General features: G+C 30.8%; 1 protein-coding gene across 9 annotated transcripts in view; it reads left to right on the top strand.

Moving 5' to 3' along the window:
* The window catches only part of LOC145294000 (metastasis-associated protein MTA1-like), a 157147-nt gene that overhangs the window by 105690 nt on the left and 27604 nt on the right, over positions 1 to 23853 (top strand). For 2 of the 9 annotated variants that reach the window (XM_080140919.1, XM_080140916.1), the window contains exons 13-17: positions 668 to 715; positions 2723 to 2784; positions 3505 to 3730; positions 8598 to 8687; positions 23170 to 23385. In XM_080140919.1, coding sequence (XP_079997045.1) covers positions 668 to 715; positions 2723 to 2784; positions 3505 to 3730; positions 8598 to 8687; positions 23170 to 23385 — 642 coding nt within the window. The remainder of the gene's footprint in view (positions 1 to 667; positions 716 to 2722; positions 2785 to 3504; positions 3731 to 8597; positions 8688 to 23169; positions 23386 to 23853) is intronic. The other 7 variants (XM_080140918.1, XM_080140922.1, XM_080140917.1 and 4 more) reach the window with 5 other exon arrangements.

Raw genomic sequence — 23853 nt, forward strand, 5'->3', positions numbered from 1 at the left:
TTTTTTTTTCTTCTTTTTTTTTTCTGATGAAAGAAGGGAAAGGGGGACATTTTTAAAGTAAAATTTAAAAAAGTTTTTACTGTTTGTAATATTTGAAAGTTGCTTTGACTTATTTCAAAGTATCTCTCCAATCAAGTTTGTGGTTGTTGAATCTTCAATACAAACTCTTATGGGTGATTCTTCTTGCCTGTTTTAGACGACTGTATTTGCATGTTGAATCTTGGAAATATTGTTGCCCTCCTTCCTTCCTTCCTTAAGTCAATCAATCTAAAAATATCTTTTGTTCTCGTTTGTTTTAAGCTGTTTGCTTTGTCATTTGTTGAACATTTTTAATTCCCCATTTGTAAATTTATTTGTGTTAAACACGCATGGTGTGTTTTTTGTTTTGTTTTGTTTTGTTTTTTTTTTTTGCATGTTCTCGCACAACGTAATGTCTGACAACCGACATGAGGGGATCGAGTTGACCACTGGATGAGCAATAGAGAAATTTATTTTCAACTTTCTGATATTTTTTTAAATTTATTTTTACCATTTTTTTCCCCCTTCTATAGGGTTTATATATATTTTTTATTTTTACATTTTTTTGTTTAGCTGTTATATGAAAATAGGAATTATATTTTTCTTTCTTTTTTTCCCCAACTTTTTTTTTATATATTGTGTACCTCAGATCACAAGATTGAAAAATCAGATGCTGAAAGGATAGATCCTATGAGAGGTGAAGACATTTTTTTCTTTTTCTTTTTCTTTTTAATTTTTTTAAGTCCAAAAAGGTTGGGAGTTTCTTTCCTTCTTCACTCCCTTCATGAGCATCGTATCACTCATTTGTAATAATCACCTCAACAGTAAAAAATTCAAGCTTTTTGTTTGCTAATAACCGAAAATTAAGTGTTTGGGCCCCCCCCCCCCCAATTTATACTAATAATACTAATAAATTGAACTCCACTTGATCCATTTTGAAATGTTTAACTTTTTTTATATATTGATAAATATTCATTAGATAATGGTGTTTTTTTTTTTTTTTTTTTTTTTTTTTTTTTTTTTTAATAAAAAGGTTTGGACATAGCAGGATTAAAAAAAAAAGTTCTTTATTTAAAATAAATGATTTTAACTTATTTTAAGGAATTTTGTATTCGCTTTATATTTATTGCACTTAAAAAAATTAAATCATTTCCTTGGTTCTTGCTTCACTATGACTTTGGGTTTTAAAAAATAAGTATACATTTTTACAATAAATATCTTCAATGTAGAAATACAATTTATTTTAATTTCTAAGTAAATTTAGTGTGCATATTTTTTTATGTGACTTAAATTTCATTAAATGTGGTAGTTACTTTTTCTTATTGGCAACATTGTACACTCGAGTATTATGTGCAATTGTCATGTTTAAATGCACATGCATAAAAGCTTTGTATAATCATTGAAGAATTAAAAACAAAAGCAAGCAAATATAACTTCCTAAAGGTCTTGCCAATTAAATTTTTTAATTTAAAAAGGAAAATTTCAATTTTACCAACTTTTACTTATATAAGGGGTGAGGGTCCTCAAGGATTTCACTAGAATTTTATATTTAGTAAAAAAAAAAAAAAAAAAAAAAATTTTTTTTTATAACTTTTAAATAGATGCTTGCGCATGAATTACTAATTTTTTGAACCAACAAATACAGTTCTTGCTTTTATTTAAATTTCTGTTGAATAAAAAAAATTTTTAAAAAAGTCATCTTGGAGAATGTTTTCTTTTTTGATGGGATATGTTTTAATCAATAGTGTAAGTACTGTGATTAACATACAATTTTAGGTGGGCAAAATTATTACAAGAGTTTAATCTTTCTTTTTTCATTTTTTTTTTTTTTTTTTTTTTTTTTTTTCTTTCTTCCTCTTAACTTTATCAATTTGACATATGACTTTAGTCAAGTTCTAGCGCCATACCGTTTTTATGCTATGCTATTTGGGTTCTTGCTTAGGCTTAAAATCTATTATATTAGCCCCCCGCTCCCGAACCATATGGTACATGCACAGTATGAGATATATATATATATATATATATATATATATATGATTCTGGGGGCCTCATGTCTCGTGTTTTACTTTGATTGAAGAGCACAACTGAATCATATTTGATTTTTTTTTTCTACTTTAATTCAAACGAAGGATAACTTCACTTATTATTAATCATGTTCAACTTTTAAAGGGCCATAATAGTAGAATATAATCAACTATTTTCATCATAAGCCAATAACAAAAAAATGTGACATTCTTCATAATTCTTCGTGAATTTGAAGCTGTTAAGTTAAAATTCAAGTTTTACTTTTTAACACAAACATTGAGTCTTATTAATTTGAGTGTGCTCTTATATCAAAGAAAAACCTGTATTTTTCATTACACCTCCATCAAAAAATGATAGTCGCCTTTTTAATAGTTTTAACAATATTCTTTTATTAAATTTAGCTTTACATGTAAATACAATGGTTTGCTCTTTTCACTGTCCTCTTTTTTGCATCAAATTTCTCATTTCTTCCATTTTTGTATCCTGTTTAATTTTCTCCAAGAATGTTGCCATGTTCGAAGTGATGTTTTGTTGCTTTCCCAGTGCCTGTTCTTTGTTAACCTTCCTTTACACTCCCCATCCCCTCCACTCGCTTGTGTGGTATCGCCTTTTGCAAATCATGAAACTTACCTCTTTGTTGGCAGGTGATTTGATATTTTCTTATATTCCATATTTCCAGAGCGACTTGCCCATCTAAATGCCATGAGAATGCACAGGTGTACAATAGCTGGCTGTGGGAAGGTAAGTGGGCGCAGGTGGGCAGCAGCCACAGTCAACACAAATAATTAGATTTACAGATTAAACAAAACATTTTTCTTTTTATCAGATAATTACAAAAATAAAATCAGTTTAAATTAAATTGACTTATTGCCAAAAAATAATTTTGTAAAATTTGACAATCCCAAAAATTCTTTTTAAAAAAAAAAAAGTATATGTAAATATATTTTGATGTTTATTAAAATACCAAGTATAGGAATAAGTATTAAAATATTCAAAGAATTATAACTTTATAACTTTTTTTTTTTTTTTTTTTTTTTTTTTTGTTAATGGAATAAAAAAATTTAATTAAAATTTTTATTATAATTATCAATAATTGGAATTCTTTACATTTAAGTTAAATAAAAAGTTTCAATTGATCAATAAATTTCAAAAAAATCTTACCTTTTGAGAGGGTTGGGGGGAGTCATAGCTTATCAATGATTTTTATATTTTGCATAAATTAAAATATATTTTAAGTTGTAAAAAAAAAAAATAGTTTTAAAATGAGTCATTATAGTTAACACAAATTTTCTAGGATTATCTTAAAATCTATGACATTCTGACACAACTAATTAAGTAAAGATAGAAATTGAAAATTCATATAGCAAGTTTTAAGTACTTTAAAATATGCTTTGGTGCTAATATTTAAGAAAATTAGAATATGTTAAGAATAACTTCAAAAGCTTGCAATTTTTCTTGTAGGAATTCAAATTAAAACCACACCTTGCTAGACATCTTGCCACAGCACATGGTTTGGCTATCCGAGCTGGCAGTCCGCGGCCAATGATGAAGACTAGAGCTGCCTTCTGCCTCATCACCACTCGCCTAACCAGAATCTCCAGACGATTATGTAAAGATATTCTTCGACCAAGACATGCAGCTCGATGTCCTTTTATCCCCATCAATATCGCAGCTATTAAACAAGAATGTAAGTTGTACTTTTCATCAGCAGGCTTTCACTTTTGCCTGTGTACATGCGTGTGTCTGGAAGTTACGTTGGAATTTCAAATCAAGGTCAACAACATTTTCATATTTGTCATTTGCAACCCTTTGTGCTATCTTTGTTCAGTAATTGTCTTTGTTGTTTCATACGTCTCCATATTGCCTTGCATGGTTTTGTTATGACCTTTTTATTTTCTCAATCTACCAAAATATATTTGGATATTTTTTAGTTCAAGTATTCGTTATCCTTTCTTTTTTTTTTTCTTCTTTTTTTTTGTCTAAAACTGGTTCCCATTTTTCTCATCACCAAATAATCAACAATCATTTACCAACCCAAGTAAGTTCTAGTTTTGAAACTCATTGGAAGTATACGGTGTTACTTAATCTGAAGATTCTGATGAAAATGTAGGTCAAAATATAAATACTTAAAATCTATTTACAGAAAACTTTTTACAGAAATAATGAAAGTAAATTTTTTTAATATAATAAATTAAATGAATGGCAAAGAAAATGAAGGAAGTTTACTTAATATAGTTTGTAAAATATTTGAATTTTTCACATGATAAAATAAACATGATGAAAAAATATGTATTTGTCTAAATACAATTAAACTACATAAAATATGTATCATAATAGATTAAATAAAACAACGTAATATTTAGATTAAGTAATATTGTTTACTTCAGACGCATCTCAAAATTGGAAGTCACTTGGATTGGTAAATATGTTAGAGCGGCAAATAATCTTCAAGTTAACTTTTATACCAACTGCATACTAGTACAAGCTCCAAAGCTTTATATTTTGATTTAGAAAAAAAAAAAAAAAAAAATTCTTTCCTAGAATTCAAAATGGTGGTTTATTGGGTGGAAGTGCAACTATTTTCTAGCATGTAATTTGATGCTAAAATTAAAAACAATATATTAGCTATTATTTTAGAAAAAAAGTTGATAAAAAAACTTGGAATTTTTCACTTGAGAATATTTTATTTTTTAATTTAAAAAAAAAAAAAAAAAAAAAAAAAATCACTTGGATTACAGGTTTTCACAAATAACTAAAAAGATTAACAATGTTATTGGCAGCATTGTAACAGACAAACCAAGGCTGTTTTGTTTTTATTTATTTCATTTAAAACTTTTTTCTTTTCTTTTTTTTACAGTTTTTATAAGATGTTGCATTTTAATCTTTCAACAGAACACAGAACATATTAAACATAGTATTTGTGGATGTTAATTAAGCCGAAATGTTAAACTGATATCTACCAAGCAATATCCAGCCCCTCTCTTTATCGTGAAGTGTTAGTGCTAAAATGATCTCATAAAAATAAAATATGAAATGCTTTTAAAGTGGGATAAGATTAGCAAAATGCTACTGTAAAGATATATTTTATGTAGGACTTGTAAGAATGCACTCCAAAATAATGTAGAGAAAAATGGGGCAAGTTCAGAATTCACCTAATTATTTTTTTAATCACAGAATGAAAATGTCATATTTTACAAATCACATAAATTGATTTTTTTTATATAGAAAATAATTTTTTTACGATTTTTAGTGATTAATAGTGCTATTGTAGCCATTACAAGGTTGATTTTGATCTATTTCTAGAGAGGTTATTATAGGTGGGTGGCTAACAACTTTATTAAATATGGTGGATCAAGACTATGGTTTTGCTTTCTCATAATATTTGAGTTTTTTTTAGTTTCTTGGTTTTAAAAAAAAAAAATTGATCAATTTATGATTTTTAGAATTATATTTTTGTTCCATGACAAATACACACAGCATAAAGATTTTTCTAGATTTTTGTTTTTCAATTAGGTTAAATTCTGAACTTGAACTAAGAAAATACTGTGTGACCCAAAAAGAACGGGCCCCAACTATAATTAGTCTCCATTTCTTAGTGTTTTGTCTGAATTAAATGAAACTTTGGTCATAATTAGTTTATTATATTCAAAACATCACATCAAAACACTAGGGTCTTTGGCCGTTTTTCTCCGTTCTAAAGCATATGTTCTAGATGGCTTCCATTTAGCTTTTGTTTTGTTTTTTTGTTTTTTGGAGTTACCCTGTATTACAAAAATTCTAATTAAAACATTTAATGTATATCTTATAACTTTTATTCACACAACTTTATCAAAGTAACTTGTTACTGTAATCTATATATGTATATGTAAAGTAGTAGCGTAAGGGTGTCTGTCTGTATGTACAACTCTGCTACCTCACTGGACATGATCAAACCTGGCATGATGGTGTCCCCCACTTCCCCAAGTCAAAGGTCAAGGTCATAGCTTATGTATATATACTCTCCTACAGCTCTGACCACTGGAGCAATCATGACCAAATCTTACATGATAATGATACCTGACCTAGAGATGGTGCACACCATTGTTCAAGATCAAAGGTTATGGTCGAGACTTATAGCAAATTCCCGCGATCTTTGTTTATACCCGTTATAATAATAACTAATAATTATTGCTGATAAATTATAACAAACATGAGTATGTTATTGTGTTACATTTCATGCTTCATGTAAGTTTTTCTAAAAGGAATACTCTTCATTTTCCGGCAGCATTTCTTAAATAATAAATTTTTAATTTTTTTTTTACCTGTCAGAAATTTACACAAGGCATGAGGCATTCATAATGGGAATAAATATAAAATAAAATTGAAAACACTTATTGTAATTATCATTTCACTTTATTTCAGAAATCAAAATATTTAAGTTCTTTTTGTAAGCCACAAAAGAGTGTATGTAAGTGTTGAGATAATTAATCGAAATCTTGAAAAATTTCAGCCTAATTTTCAATTTTAAAATGATTCTTTTAATTTTTTTTTCCTGACAGTAAAAAAGAAAATGAAACAAACACAGATTTATTTATTAATTTTTCTTCATAGGGTGAAAATAGTTAAGAAAAAACTATGACAATATTTAAAATGGTTTTCTATTCTTGACTTGGGACAAGCTTTAACTATTGTTTTCTTATTTTGCATACCAATCATTGACTCTTTTTAATCGTTTATGAAAATTTCAAATGAAATTAACGACAACCAAATGCAAATGAGATTTGTTTAAAAAGAAAACAAATCTTGTCTTAAAATTTGCAATAGGCTATATTTAGTCTTACGCCAAGGGAGAAAAGGTGATGCTTCATGAAAATTAGAATGCCACTGATTTTTTTTTTTTTTTTTTTTTTTGTGAAATTTTAACAATAGTTATTAGGCATTAGTTAATATTCTGAATTTCAGCAGATTTTGAGTACTTTAAAAAGTTTTTATGGGCACAAGTTCAAATATATCAGTATATCGGATTTGCATTGAATTTGATTCATTGTATCTTTATTTTAACTTTTATAAGAGGACATATTTGAAATTTTTTGGCTTGGTGTTTTATTGTTCGACCTGTATATTTGCCCTTACCAGGAGTCCACATAATGCTTCTTTCATACATGATAATTGTATTTTATTATATTCATCCAAAAATAAGACTTCGATCTGAAGGTGTTTGGTTTTCATGCTGCTTAGAAAATGTTACTTGCTTAGATTTTCTCAGGATTGTGAGGAGTTTAAATGATTTAAGACAAGATATGACCTGAAATTCTCATGCAACTAACATAATGTACTTTTTTAAAGCAGGGTTACTGATAGCTTCTTGGCAATGAACTTGGAGAATTTCTAATCAAATTATCTCTGCATAATTTTTTTTTTTTTTTTTTTTTTTTTTTTGTCACTCACATTTATAAAAAACATTTCGGTACTTTCATAATCATAGTATGATGGTTATTTTACTATGTGATTTTACAATAATCAAGTGTTAGAAAAAATTAATTAAAAATATCCATTTTCTCTACTTCATTGACACCAGTCTCTTAAATGGCATCATACAAAAGTACATAATACAATATCTTTAAAAAAAATTTAAACTGAAACTAGCTTTATTCTCACAGTGGTCTTAAACTGCTGTTAATATCTATAAAAGGTATAAGGTTATTTTCTCTTTTGATTTTGCAGGGTTTTTTTTTTTTTTTTTTTTTTTTTTTTTTTTTTTTTTTTTTTTTTACACCTTCGATATTTACTAAGCACGATTTCCATGAATTTTAAAAAATATGAATTCTTAAGGTCTTCTTCCCAATTTTTTCTAGCCCTATATTCTATTTAAGCATCTACATTTTTATTTTTTGTTTTGTCATTTTGAATGAAAAGCGTTTGTGATTTTTTTTTATTTTTTTTATTTTTTTTTTTTTTTAGACTTAACCATTTCTGTGGAAATAATCGCACATTAATTTTGTGTAGACAATTTTTGAAATGGTTAACTTATGAAAGCTACAAAATGAGAAAATGACTGTCTTCTCTAATCCCAATTTATTTGTAAAGCAATATATCTAAATTTCAAGAATGATCAAAGTATATAGCATTTCTATAAGACTACACTTTTTTTTAGTCCCAGATTAAAACAACCTAATCTCTTACCCAGAATAAATCAGTGATTCAACCAGTGATAAAGAAATTGATTTTAAAGTTTTCTGAGTATTTGAAGTTTGCACATAAAATATATTTGGAGGAATTGAAATCTGTCAGGAAATAATTTGGAACTAATTATAAATAAATTTATCAAAAATATTCTCATTGTTTTCCTGTACCAAGATTTTAATGGTGTCACTATTTTAGTTTTCATTTATCTAGATTGAATTACAGCAAACACTTTTTTTTTTTTTTTTTTTTCCCATTATGAAAAATAGAAGCAAGACTGAATTCTTTTAATTATTTAATTACACAGTTGATAAAAAAAAAAACCAAAACTAAGTTTATAAATTATTTAAGGAAAAACAATTGATTTTAAACTTTTTTTTTTTCTATTACAGCTGCCGGACTCCCAATATTCCAAGATGGTTCGCAAGGACATCTCATTGATGCATTAACAGCTTCTACTGAGAAACGTTCAGATAACAATGGTAATTTTCATTTTTCTTTCTCTTCCAATTAAATTTTCAATCTACCCTGCTTCACTTGGCTTAATCAAATATTCGAATGATGCATAATATTTAGATATTTTTAAAGCTTTAGATTAGCTTGGTTCCAAGTAAATATTTTCTTTTTATTCTATATAGAGAATTTGAACTCTAATATTTACAGTTGCTAATTAAATATTCTCTTTAAAAAGAACTTTTTAAATTTCACTTATGATTAGTAATTTAAGAATTTTGAAAATTCTCAAAAGTAAAATTTATTTTTATTAAAAATTTTTTAGCTAGTGTTTATTCTTGAACAAAACGGTTAATTTATTATTAGGTAGAATATTCGTTGGTTGATCCATAATATAAAGAGGATGGGTGGAACAAGTCTGACCTCCAAAATACTTTTATTCTGTTTGAAATAAAATTGTATTCAAAAAGCAAAAGAAACCTGAAAAAACATGACTAAAGTTGAACCTAGAAAAGGGAGTTTCTTAAATGAAACTTTTTTTTGAGTTTTAGTTGGAAATATTTTCAAACTTTGATTATCTTCATAATTTTATCTTTTGGTAATGGATTAAGCCTCATTAATCTCATAGGTTAAACCATTTCGATTAGGCAGAAACCATTTCTAAATGTTCAAGAGGTTTGAGGCTCAATTACTTCAACTCTATCAAAACATACTGCCATTGGAGAAACTAAATACCATTTACAAGATTGAAGAACATATAGGAAAAGAAAACTTAATTCTTGCAGGGTTCAAAGGAAGTCTTAGCATGATAAAAATTCTCTCTTTCTCTAATAGCTTCAATAGTTTATCTTATTAATTTATAGCTGGATGGATGATATGAATTCATATCCAAGGGTATTAATGAAAATGATTTAGTAGCTATAAGTGAGCTCAAACCTAGTACACTAAGTCCATGACCATAACCACTACACTACACCACTTTTATATCGTCTTATGTATATATTGTAGTTGCTGGTGTAATAGTTGTAAGCATGGACTATGATTTCTGTCAGGACCACTTCATCACTTTTACTAATATCTTTGGGAAAAAGTATAAATCGATCATGAAGTTGTTTGCACGACAACTGAGAAGGCTAACCTGTTCGCCAGTCGGTTTGCCTCAAACTTCACATTGAACCCAGCACGCCACTACCTCCCTGACTTTTCCTTTGTGGACAGACACCATGCTAGATGATTTGAAAATCACCCCTTTTTGGTATCATAAAAAATCTAGACATCTTAAAAGCATGTGGGCCCGACCTCATCCTGGCTGTGCTTTTAAAAATATGCTCTGCTGAGCTTGTTCCAGTTCTCTCCAAACTTTACAACAAATGCCTTAACAAATCAATATGGATTTAGGCAAGCCCGTTCCACAGCAGGAATCCTAACTGCAATCTCTGAACGTATATACCGTTCACTGGACAAAACAAGGGAGGGTAGAGCGGTAGCCTTCAATATATCTAAGGCTTTTGACAGGGTATGGCACAATGGTCTTCTAAGGAAAATTAGATGATATTGTATCACTGGAAGAATACATAATGTAATTAAATCCTTCTAAAGAGAAAAATTCAGGTTGTCCTCTACGGTTATACATCTAAACAATATGATATAAATGCGGGAGTACCTCAGGGGTCTATTCTCGGACATTTATTCCTGATATTCATAAATTACCTACCTGATAAAATTGTTTCTGAGATGGGTATATTTGCTGAACAGGCACGAGGGGAAAACAAATGAACATATATCTAAGGAAATGGCAGAAATACTAGAGGATGACCTCCAATTTGTAATGGAATGGGGACAAAAATAGAGGGTCACATTCAATGCTGCCAAGACTAAGCTTGTTTCCTTCAATAACTACAAGAAACCTTCACTACAACCAATAGCAATAGCCAAGAACACATTACCCGAAAGTACTTCTTTTAAACTCCTTGGCCTAACGTTTACAGGGAACATGCACTGGAATAAATACATTGAGAGTATTGCCAAGGCTGCTGCGAAGTAGGTAGGCTCTCACTACCGTGCTAGAAAGCTACTTACGCCTGAAAGTATCCTCTATCTCTATAAGGCCACCATTCGCCTATGTATGGAGTACTGTTGTCACATTTGGACTGGTGCATCTGCTACTTGCCTCTCACTCCTTGACAGGGTTCAAAAGAGAGTCGCCAACCTGATAGGTCCGTTAATTGTCATCTAAGCTTCAGCCTCTGTCCCATCAACAAAATGTAGCATCCCTCTGCTTCTTCTACAAGTGCTTTAATGGTGAATGCTCTGACAAGCTACAAGCACTTGTACCCCCTCGACATTAATACCCCCAACAAACCCAACAAGCAGCTAAATCCCACCCCTTCACAGTAGAGATCCCTAGATGTAAGAAAGCCTTCTACTCTAATAGTTTCTTCCCCTCCTTCCAAGATTCTGCTTTCCCAACTGTACTAACATGCAGAAGTTCAAGTGTAATGTGAACAGACCTCTTGCTGCTCAACTCCCTTCATAATACCCCTGCAACTTATGTCCCTAATAGTAGCCCCCTACTTCAAAGTGCCTTGTTTGAGGTGAAAATTGAATTTAAAAAAAAAAATCCATATATCTGTCCTCCAGCTCCAGATTAAATAGGGTATATTAGACTTTTAAGCATTGGTCATGTTAGTCTACGAAGTGAAAAATTACCAAATAATACCAGTTGTGCTCGGCTTATCATGAACTTCTTGCAACTCTGCTCCAGAGAATATACTTGGAGATTGTGCAAGTACAGAGGTCTTGTTTAAATGATATAGTGATAGTTTTCCCTGTAATGTTGAAAGATGTAGCTTTCTTAACCCGACGGTTCATATGAAAATCTACTTTGGCAGCAATTTAGGCCAATTATTGGCCATGTGTTTTCAGGAACTGTAAATTTAGTTTTGTTCAAATTCATCTTTATGTGCTTGATGTTTTCTTTTTTGAATATTTTTGGTACAGGAAGTTGTAGGGGCATTCATTCGCATTTCGATCTAATGCCATCCACATACACCAGGAAGACTTTTACAACATACACACTTTTATAGCACCATTGTTACATTATTTTTCAATTTTACGTTATGTACTCTATATTTCGAAACAAAACTAGGAACATCTCCTCTCACTTTTTACGCTGTTTCATTTAAATAGATAAATGAAAAGATAACAGAACTTTTGTTTTAATTTAGATTAGGGTTAAAATAGGCTATAATTAGATCAAATGAAAGGTTAAGTCTTAAATTAAAATATAATTCAAAATATTTAGAATTATTAACTTGTGTGTGTGTGTGTAAAAGAATAACAATGATCAAATAAATCATTTATCTGGTGCATATTTTCATAAATTAATGAATTTGTTTTTAATTTCATCAATTTTTGTATTTATTCCTATTTGACTTTTTTTTTTTTTTTTTTTTTTCTTACGATAGTCATCCATAAAGAAAATTTGGTGAATTTTCTGTTGCACTTAGTTCATAAATTTACACTTAAATTATAGTGGCATTTCGCTATAAATCATTTCATTTTCTTATAAAACAAATTGGCCCTTTTTTTTTCTTTTTTAATTAAAATGTGTGGGGGAGGGGGTCTTTACAAAATTTATTTTACTAATTAAATTACATCTAATAAAATGCATTTTGGTTTATTTATATAAAATCTATTTTTATAACAAATAGATCAGCTAGATATTTCTTTTATAAATCAGCCATTTTGTTGAATTTGTGCTATTAAAATCCTGTTGAGTAATAATTATTTGCATAAAATGATTGTGATATTTTTATACTTATCCATTATAATGCATTTCAATCCATTAAATCTACTGTAATAATGCATTTTGATTTCTGATATCATTCAATTGAATTATGAAATAAATCTTTTATTTAGAATTACACTTCATTAAAACAAAAATACAGAATCTTTATGATGTACGTACTCATCACAAAATGAAGATATCAGATTCCAAAAATCATGTAACTTAATCAAGTTTTTTATTTTTTTTATTCAGAAAATCGAATTTTACCAATTTTTTAGCAATTAAAATATTTAAATTATTTTGAATACAAACAAAATCTTGTTGCTAATCGAATTGAGTCATCGCTCTTGAATTTTAACATTGTAAAAAATACTAGCCTGGATTACCAGTGTTGCCCGGATATTTGTAGGTGTATGTAGAACCAAAAAAGTGGTAGTAGACAGGCTCGAACCTGTGATGTGAAGGCGGAAAAGAAAATGAAAGAAAATCTGACGTTTTACTGCTACTCCATGACGTGACCGGAAGTCTAAAGCGTTCAAATTTAACGTAGTCAATCAAAAACAAAAAATGACTTCCAGAAATGGCATTGCTTTTAAACCTCCCACGAAAGCAAATTAGACACAAGGTTGTTTTTAATGTGCGGAGCTCCCTAAAAAAGGGGAGCACTCTGACAGTATCCAAATAAATAATAATTGTCTCGGTATGAAGGGTTTCCTCTACATTGACCAAGGACCAACTACAGAACAGATACCACCTGCCCCCAGATGTTTGCGTTCGAATAGTTTCGCTTTATTTATATGAAAAAGCCAAACAAACAGCCATGACGACTGCGCAGTGGGAATTTCGTTTAACTCCATCAAAAAAAAAAAAAGATAGACGATGTCCATTTGCGGATGTGAGATATTATGATCTGGGAAGTATAAGAAAACTCGGAATCTAACCGACATGAGAAGCATGATGCAGAAAGCCTTTCGTGCACATATACAAACACTCGCGCCCATTTTGCCCTTTATATAATAGACTAATGGGGGTGTCTGTTGTTGCCTATGTGTTTGTCAGTGTATGTGTGTAGGGGGGAAAAAGTTTTGATAGGCAGGTAGGCTCATACCGGAAGCTTTGAGACAAAGGCAGAAAAGATAACTTACCGCAACACTAATAGGCCAGAGGAAGTGAGAATGGTTGAAATCAAACGATTAGAAAGTTAAGTGAATGAGTTCATACAGGTGCGTGAATTTAATGAGGTCAAGCATCACACCATAGGGGAATGAAATCCCGCATTTAACTTTGGCTGCAAGCCAATTTCTGCGTATTTGTTTTTTCCCCAAGACGTTTGAGAAAACCAGCTCGCCATAAAAAGGGAGTGTCCAAATGGATAGCAATTGTCTGATATGAGGGGTTTTCCACACAGTGATCAAAGCTAATTGCTTTCTGGACATCCCTGGCACAAAGTCGGAAAACTGCCTTGGTGTTCATTAGTTTCACTTTTTTATATGAAAACCATGAACAAACGCGCAGGATCACGGGGTAGCGCGAATTTTATAAAATAAAAGTAGCTAAAAAAAAAAAAAAAAAGATAGACTATCTCTTTTCGTAAATCATAGATATTATAATCTAGAGAGTATATAAAAAGTTGTAAGAATTAGTGCTCCACCCCTAAAATTTAATGAGGTCAAACATCTCGTCGTGGGGGAATGAAATCTCGCACTTAAGCTGCAAGCCAGTTTTCTCAAGATGTTGGGGAAAACATTTAAAGGAGAGTGTCCAAATGAATAGAAATTGTCTGATGTCTGATATAGGGGGTTTCCCCTGCATTGATCAAAACTCCTTGCTTTTCTAGACGTTCCTGCCACATAAAGTTTTTTTTTTTTTTTTCGCTATTGTTTTTATTATGTCTAATTCTAAATAAGCACTTAGAAATCTTATTTAAAAGGCTATTATATTTACAAAAACCGTCTCTACACATTGATGCAAGTGTGTTCATTTCTATTTATGAAATAATATAAACATTTCATTGTTCATTTTTATTTATACATTGAATTTATATTCGTTTTATATTTGAATTTCTAGTCCAGAGCGAATTATTGTACATGGTATTCACTTACTCTTCTGATCAAACGTTGATTTTAATAATATTTAGAAAAATTGGTTTATTTACAAATAAGTGATGATATAATAGGTGTTTGATTTTATTCATTCATACGAAATCTCAATGTAAATAAAATAAAGTTAAAATGGCATTTACATACCCAATTTTAACAAACAGATAATCATTTGTTAATTAGTCAAAGAAAATTAACTATAAATTTCTGGAAATGTTTGTTACTAAACTAATTATCAGGCCAAATAAAATGATATTGATCTAAAGGTCTTTCTGTAAAGAACACATAACTTTTGTAATTGACTGGCTATTTGCAATAAAATATTGATTTTGTAGGAAGGAATGTATTTGGAATGCTAACGTCTTATTAATTTAGCCACTGCACCAGTGTCATTAATGCAAATTATATAGCATACATTATTGTGTAAGTCAGATAATGTTCAGTTGAGGAAAACTGCTCATCAAGGGCGGGGGGGGGGGTAAATTGCTACTTAAATTTAGGGAAAAAAAAAATGAATGATTCTGTCAGATTTCTTCTTGATGTTGGTGGTAGGAAGAGGAATTTAGACTGTGGGAGGTTTACCTCCTCCAACTGTTAAAAAAAAACTGTTGAATATGAAATTGATAAAAATAAATTGGAAATCAAATTTTGGTTAAAACCACAAACCAATATTTTCTCTAAATTAACTGAATGATTTTATGTATCTTTTGTTGAAATACAATTTCTTTGATGATGCATAGCATTCATATTTCAATTTAGCTGTTGATACCTGTGATTTCCAGGAAGATAAAGTTTTCTGTTGGGTTAAAGAATCAGTGGTTCAATGTTCAGTATTAGAGACAAATTAAAATTCTGCAACATAAATAATGATAATGTTATATTGGGTGTAATGAGCTATGTTAATTTTTATGGGGAGCAATGTGTGTATTAATATACATTTTTATTTATACAAGAATACAAAATGCATATACAGTGCTTTTTTTTTGGGGGGGGGGGTTAAGCTCTGTTATATAAGCCCAGTAAGGATTCATTATATTAACTCCGATGAATAAAACTTCACGATTGATTATTTCCCCTAGTGAATAACCCCCCCCCCCTTTTTTTTAAAGCTTATATATGTTCATACTACTAGATATATAGATCTATACGATAAAGGGTGTTTGGGATAGGGATGAAGTGAACACTTTAGAAATGAAAAAAAAAAAATATCTTGGCCAATAATTGATGTATTCTCAAAACTTAAAGTACATATCTTAGATCTTCTGCCACATACAGCATATTCGAGGATGTTGTTTTCAGTGTCTCTTGCCTACAAGTAGGATCTAGAGCATGTGGTTTTCATTGTCCTTCTAGATATGTCAGAATACCGGTTTGATCTTGACAATTAGCTTGTCCTTGCTGCTGCAGGCAGTATAGCTGGTGTCTTTCTCAACTAACTCCATCCATAGTTAATGAGGTTGCAACTAAATTATCAAATAGTCATTTCTGAATTCAGTTTTGCTGCCATATGTATAGCCTTCTCACAGCCATCCTCTCCACCCAGCACTTGACAATAGAATAATTTCAATATGGCCATCTGAATTGTCTCTTTTTGAAGCCTTCACCCAAATGTGTGAACATAAGGATAAATGTTACATAACCCACTACACAATCCAGGTCATTACCTTTTCAACGAGTGTTTATTTGTAAAATTCTGATCAATAGTTACTGAGATTTGGAACTTAAAACATTGCCAAAAAAAGGTTGTGTGTGTGTGTGTATAAATAAGCCGTAATATGAGCATGTTTCGGCCAGCTAGTTACCAGTAACTAGAGACTTCATTAGATGATACAGCTTATACGAAAGCAAAGTTTGCAATGAAAATATCAGGTCTTTCTCGTCACAGAGTTAATATCAGGAGATTGCGTCAAATGTGAAAAAATAAGATTTGGTTGTATATAAATAAGGCTCAATAGTGGTGCGAATTTGAGTCTGCATTTAGATGTAGGAATGAATGGGAAAAGATGGGGTGTAAAAGATTGAAAGAGGTAATGGAAGAATATTATTTGTATGAGTGTGTGATGGCTGTCATATCGTAAACATAATGTGTATAGGTTCAATCAGGAAGGAAAATATCCATACAAATACTTATAAGCTGTATCACCTGATGAGGTTTCTAGTTACTGGTAACTAGCTGACTGAAACATACTCATGACTGTAGCAACATATTACTGCTTATGTAAAAAACAAATAAAGAGCATGCCCTACTCTACTTCGGTATTGAGTACGCTTGTATTAACCTCATTAAACTTCATTGGTTACTTAACCTCTGGAAAATAATAACCTCAGATATATATTAATCTATGCTGATAGCCATATTGAAATGCTCATATCTTTGGTTCTATGGAACGAAACTGCATGAAAATTTGCAGGCTTTTTGAAGATTATAATACTATGGTTAAAATCTTATGATAATTGGTAGAACCTATATTTTCAAACCAATAAACTATGCCCAAATTTACCTACATTTTTGTATATAGTGTCCTGCAGGCCAGCTTCAGTGTTACTGTTTCGGTTGCCTCCCCTGTGGCCTTGCCAGGCTACTAATTATACACCCTCAATATCTTATATCAGTAGAAAATGTTAAAGATCGCCTACTCATATTTTGTGTGCTTTTCAGCTGCAGCCAGTAATAGTCAACCTGTCTCTTATCGGTTTGTGATGCCCAGATACTGTACAATGCAATTATGATTGTATAGTATATAAATAAAATACATATAGAAAAATATTGTCTTGTACGTAAAATTGTGTTGGATTTTAAAAGTTGACAAATCATGATGCATCTGAAAAATTGATGTTTGATTCTAACTAGTCGGTCATTTACATAAATTTTTCATGTGTTCTTTCCATAAAAAAAAGAAATTCCAATTTCAGCAATTACATATTTTATTCAGCCCGATAATTCTTTCAGTAACATACACTGTGTGAGATTTACTGTTACAAATGGAAAATTTTAAATGCCGTCTAGAATTGCTAGGTACGTATTTACTTGCATCTTTTCATTTACTTACATTATGACTGTTTTAAGAATTATATTTAGTCACATTGTTCTGATTAGTCTGCTATAAACAGAATTGTCCACATATGAGATCACTCAACCGTATTAATTGAATTTTAAACCACCACCACCCCATCAAAAAAAAAAAAAGAATCTAGAGATAAATATAATTTGTTAAAAAAAACTTTTTTTTTTTGTTATGTATGTTGAGCAAACATCAAATACTTCTAGACAATATTGGGTTGTTAGAATTTCTAAAATCAAATATGATGCATTTTAAAAGTTGTCTGAGGCAATGAAACTCTTCCAAAAACCATTTTTCAGGGAATAAAAAACACCTATAGGATAGGAAATTATTTCAAACCCAATAATTGGAATAAAAAAAAAAAAAAATTATAAATTAATTTGTGTTCAGCTCGGCTGTATTGACTACATATATTTTTAGGTTGTTTTTTTTTGGGGGGGGGGGGGGTAAAGTTCATAATGTGCTAGTTCTTCTACTGGGGACATTTCTTTGTACTAAAGTGAGATAATTGAACTTTAATGGCAAATTAAAAAAAAAAATAGTCAGAAATAAAGACCAAAGAAGAGATAATTCATTTAATTAGTGTTTTTGTTTTTTCTATAATTAAAAATAAACTATTGACTGGCATTATCATTGTCATAAAGAATAGGGTGGGTGGATTGAGAAAATTTACAAAGATGAAAGCGGCCATAAAGCAAGATATTCAGAATTTAATTTCACTTAATAAGTTATTAAATTGCTATTAGATACGCGAGAAGAGATGTCCTACTAAATTTTGTTAGAGGGTCATAGCTTTGTTTTTCAAGCATACGAAAAGTTTTTCTAGCCTTTTCAATTCTTAGAGGTATCTACCTCAGAAAAAGGATGTTAAAGAAGTCATGTACACTTAATCTAGTCTCCTTGGCGTAAATGTTCGACATTCTATTGTCCTGGTAGAGTGGGTAGTTAGTTTTCTCCAGATTGATGACAAATCCAAATAGGATATATGCCTGAGAAGAGATTTATTATCATTTGCATATCCTCCTCAGTATGACAACAACAGTCACATCATTGACATAAAGAAGCTCTTGCACAGGTGGTCTATCGTTGGACCTGTATTATTCCTAATATTCATTAATGACCTCCCCGACAAAATTGCCTCTGAGATGGGTATATATGCTGATGACACCACACTCTATAACAGGCATGACAGGAAAACAAATGAACACATATCTAAAGAAATGGCAAAAACACAAGAGGATGACTTCCAATTTGTATTGGAATAGGGACAAAAATGGATGGTCACATTCAATGCTGCCAAGACTAAACTGGTTTCCTTCAATAATTACAAGAAACCTTCTCTGCCACCAATAGCAATGGCCAGTGATTCTTTATCTGAGAGTACATCTTTCAAACTCCTTGGCCTAACGTTCACAGGAAACATGAGCTGGAACAATTACATTAAAAGCATTGCCAGGGGCGCTGCGAAGAAGGTAGGCTCTCTTTATCGTGCTAGAAAACTACTAACACCCAAAAGTATCCTGTACCTCTATAAGGCCACCATTCGCCTATGTATGGAGTATTGCTGTCACATTTTGGGCTGGTGCATCTACTACTAGTCTTTCGCTCCTAGACAAGGTTCAAAAGAGTCGCCAATCTGATAGGCCCTGAACTGGCATCTATGCTTCAGCCTCTGTCCCATCGATGAAATGTTGCATTCCTCTGCCTGTTCTACAAGTATTTTAATGGTGAATGCTCTAGCGAATTGCAGACACTTGTGCCCCCACGACGTAGACAAACCCGACAGGCAGCTAAATCCCACCCCCACTCAGTAGAGATCCTTAGATGTAAAAGATCTTTCTACTCCAGTAGTTTCTTCCCCAGAACCGCTGGACTCTGAGAACACTAACATTAATATTATATATAAATAAATTCAAAAGCCTCCTCCCTCCCATCAATATTAACATGAAAACTAGCTGTTTATTCAACCCTATGATATGACATATTTAGTAATACCTTATCTTCTTATGTAATAATCTGCAAACATTCACAAACAGTTTAAGGTTAATCCTAAATTGTAATTTTTTTCTTAATATTTTTTTTATATACATTTGTTACTTACATTGTCATGTTTTCTTATATTCAAAAGAGAACTTGAATGCCTGTTAGATACTATCCTTGAGTGTCTAAGGTCTCTCTTTGTACAGGGGTTTGTCAGGCCAGCTGGCATGAGGATACTTTCCCTGAAAGTAAATCCTGACTAAATATTAAAAATAACATAGTATTCGCAGTACAAATAAGATCTCCTTACTATGACCAATCTACACTGGCTTTTATGAAGCTGGATACTTGACCAGACTAGATGAATTCTTGTCTTGAAATCCAGTAAGACCAAGAGACCACAATAAAGATATACTATAACATGTTTAAATGGTTGATGGGGGGGGGGGATTATGTTACTATCTCTGTTTTGAGAGGTGAAGGAGAACTTTACTGGAACATTCGAATATCTATGTATTGCATGTAGAGATCAAATGTTAGCCCCTTGATTTCTGATGATAATTTCTAATATTCAATCATACTTTTATCCTAGACAAAAGGTTAATGGACTATAAAATGTTTTTATAACTGAATGTAATAAAAAACAAAAGATTTAATCTATTATATATTTTTTTAATGAGAGTAGATGGTTTAGTTTTGATTTGGATGTCATACGATCATCCTCTCAAGAATAATCTTTTGTAGGTAATTCTCCCAGGTATTACATTCTTCTCTAAAGGAAGGGCATTATGAGATCGTTTTGCCAGGAACTACCCTTTCTCTCTTCTTCTCTTTTAATAGGGGTGGGGTATTTTGTTTTTTTTTTATGATACTGCTATATTATATTCCCAGACATTACCACTTTTTCAGGTGGGTAGAGAAGAATTCTCCTAGGTTATTCCTCCCATGAGTTACTCCTGTGGGGAGGTAGTATATATTTGTTCCTCGTGATATTATCCTCCTCAATTGGGGAGTAGGGGGTACTGTATAATCTATTTTGTTATATCATTCTCCCAGGCATTAACTCCTATTTTGAGGATGGAAGCATTATTTGTTCATCATGATATGATCCACTTATTACCTCCTCCTTTAGGAGTCAATGTATATAGTTGATTCATAATATCATCCTCTAAGCCAAGCAAAACCATGCAACCAGAAGGAACATATATTTGCCAGTATATACTAAACCTGAATTAGTATTTTTTCCAATATACTTGTATCATACAAAATATCAAAATATCCTTTGGGTTTGAATTGGGGGGGGGGGGGATTCTAATTAGTCGTAATTTGAAATTTTCTTAGTCACCCATCTCTAAGTTTCTGTCTATTACTCTCACTCTATATTGAGTGCCCACATTCTTATTTTATATAATTTCTATCTCTCACTATTTGTGAAAACTGACTATAGAACAGAAGCTAATCCCTTATAAAGAATAGGAAATATCACCACAATTTTTTATACTGTTAACTTATATAGATTTAACTAGCTTTGTAAACTCGCTTTTTCAATTTAACCTAAGGTCATTGAGTGATCTAATAAGTCGCATTTTATTTTAAACTCTCATTCAAATGCAAAGAGATATGCATGTTGGATAGTCATAAACTACTGACGATTAGAACTACTGTGAAAATACAATAAAGTGTTAAGTATATTGCTATTCATTGTTAGACCGCAAAGAAGAATGTTAAATTGTTTTCTTTCCTTTACTAGAAACCTTTTTAGTTGTATTCTTTATTTAGATGTTACAAAAATTGTTTTAATCATTCTAATCATACATGATAGCTATTGTAACTTTTGTTTGTTTTTTGTTTTTTGACATGTAAATTATTATATAGTCTTTCTTTATAGCATTATTATAATTTATTTTTTGGCTGATGCGCCCATTGCCCTTCTAAGGGTAGATTGTTCATTCAATGATTTTTTTTTTACATGTTGATTGTTTAAATATGGTGAGAAAATAAATACCACTAGTGAGGACAATAGTCCAAAGAGAAACTCGTAGTTCTTTGACTCGCACATCATAAAAATTACATGTGAATTGATATAGGGTTTTTCTTCCAGTTATGACGTTTTCATTGAAAATTATTTTTATGAAATATGAATATTATGGGTTTCTTTTTTTTTTTTTTTCTTTTTTTTTTCTTTTTTTTTTCTTTTTTTTTCTTTTTTTTTTTTTTTTTTTTTTTTTTTTGTAAGAAAGAGATGACAAATTGAATTCTTATAAACCAATTATAGAATAATAATTGGTTTGATTGCTTGCATTGTTAAAATGAAACTTCTCAATTATGTCATCTCTCTCTCTCTCCTCTCTGTCATGCATGTTTATTGGTAGCTTATTGTATTACAAAAAACAAGGACTTGAGAAGTATTGTGCACAATCTTACTCCTTAAACAAGAAAATCACCAATATTTTGATACTCTAAAAGTACTTGTATTAAAAAATGATTTATGAATAGTCAGAAAAACTGTTTGACATTTGTAACTCCTTTACTCGCACTCGCTGTATTATCGATGCATCCTGTACAAGTTCTTTTGTCCTCATGTTGCCATTAACTATTCAATTAAGTGACCACCGAAATTTTGTTCAAATTTTAACTTACAAATGGATAAAAAAACAAAATATAAAAAAAACAAAAAAAAAACACTACTAGTACTACAATTAAAAAAAAAAAAAAATCTGTTTGACTTAGGAACTGACCGTAGTGGCATCAATGCATCAGGAACCATAAGCATTCTGCCTTTCTTTTAATGTTATTGTTAACAGCTGTACTGAAACCAGTGACTCAACCAATGGTATCTCAAGTGTGGCCTCATCTTCTTGGTTTAAAACTTGATTAACTTGTATTTCCACCCTCCCTTTTATATAAATAGAATATTATATATACATATATTCTTCCTCTCTCTCAAGAAAAGTTTCGTATCACGATTTCGTCTTTTTGGTTGTATCATCTGTGTGTATCTTTTTACCATCTCACATCTGTTATGCTGTCGTTATACTTGCAGAGGATTCAGTTTTCTTCTGACTTGATAGTAATTCTTTCAACATCTTGACCTTATTGTCTTCCAGTAATAACTCTTATCTTTTTTTTTTCTTTCTTTTTTTTTTTTTTTTTTTTTTTTTTTTTTTCACCCCCACTTCTAAAAGAATTTTTTTTTTTCTTTACTAATCCTCATGTTCTCATGGCTGTTTCAATTTTTAATCAAAATTTTCAAATAGCTTATTTTATTTTCCCCTATTTCTGTTAATGACTTTGCATTTGTCATCTTATACTTAAATATAAAAAAAAATAAAATAAAAATAAACCCCCTACACACCTAAAAAAAAAAAAAAAAAAAAAAAAAAAGTACAGTATTTCAATAATTGTCAGCATCAATACTAAAAACATATCTAAGCAGCCATCCATTAATTTTAGACCCCCCCCTTCCTTCTTCCCCTGCATATTACATTGCATGAATCCTGGATGAGTGAATATTATGATTTAATATCTTCCGCCTGATTTTCAGCTTAGCCTGTATTGATGAATAATTATTTGTTTATAGGTCAGTTGCGGTTAACAGAAGGTGGCAGCAACCGACTCTCTATGAACTTGAAAGCAAAACCCCCTGCAACCTTAGAGCCCATTGTCTCTCGTCTTGGAATAGATATAAAAATGGAAAAACCTTCTATGTTCAACAAACCTGAAGGTGATCAAAGAAAGCAGCCACAGAGGTTATCTTTCCCACCAGTGTCTTCCCCTATGACGACACGCTTACCAGGTGAGAGAAACAATTTTTGTGTCTATTGTGACAACACCCCACTATAGTGTGTATATAGATATATATATATATATATCTCACCAGTGAAACTCTGCAAGTTTTAGTTTTTCTGTTCACCCAGTTGCGCACACATATACACAACTTCACACATACACATACACAAATCCTGTTATTGGGACATTTCCTTTTCTTTCTTTCTTTGAGTGTGCACACTTTGTCGTTCTATTCCCTTATTTGCTGGGAAAACACTCGCATGATACCTGTCTGTTTGTCATTGATTTCGTTTAGAAGAGAGGGAAAAAAAAAAATCACTTTTTTTTTTTTTTTTTTTAGTTGAATTTACGCTTTTGAATAACTTTCTGTTGATGTATTAACTTTTTCTTTTAAAGTAAACCTCTTCATATTGAAGTATCGTTAAAACAGAATCTTACCTCAGTGCATCACCTTTTGTAATGAACAAGACTGCAT

This window comes from Euprymna scolopes, chromosome 15, assembly GCF_053919585.1.
Source record: "Euprymna scolopes isolate OS-2025 chromosome 15, ASM5391958v1, whole genome shotgun sequence".
In the NCBI taxonomy this organism is placed as follows: Eukaryota; Metazoa; Mollusca; class Cephalopoda; order Sepiida; family Sepiolidae; genus Euprymna; species Euprymna scolopes.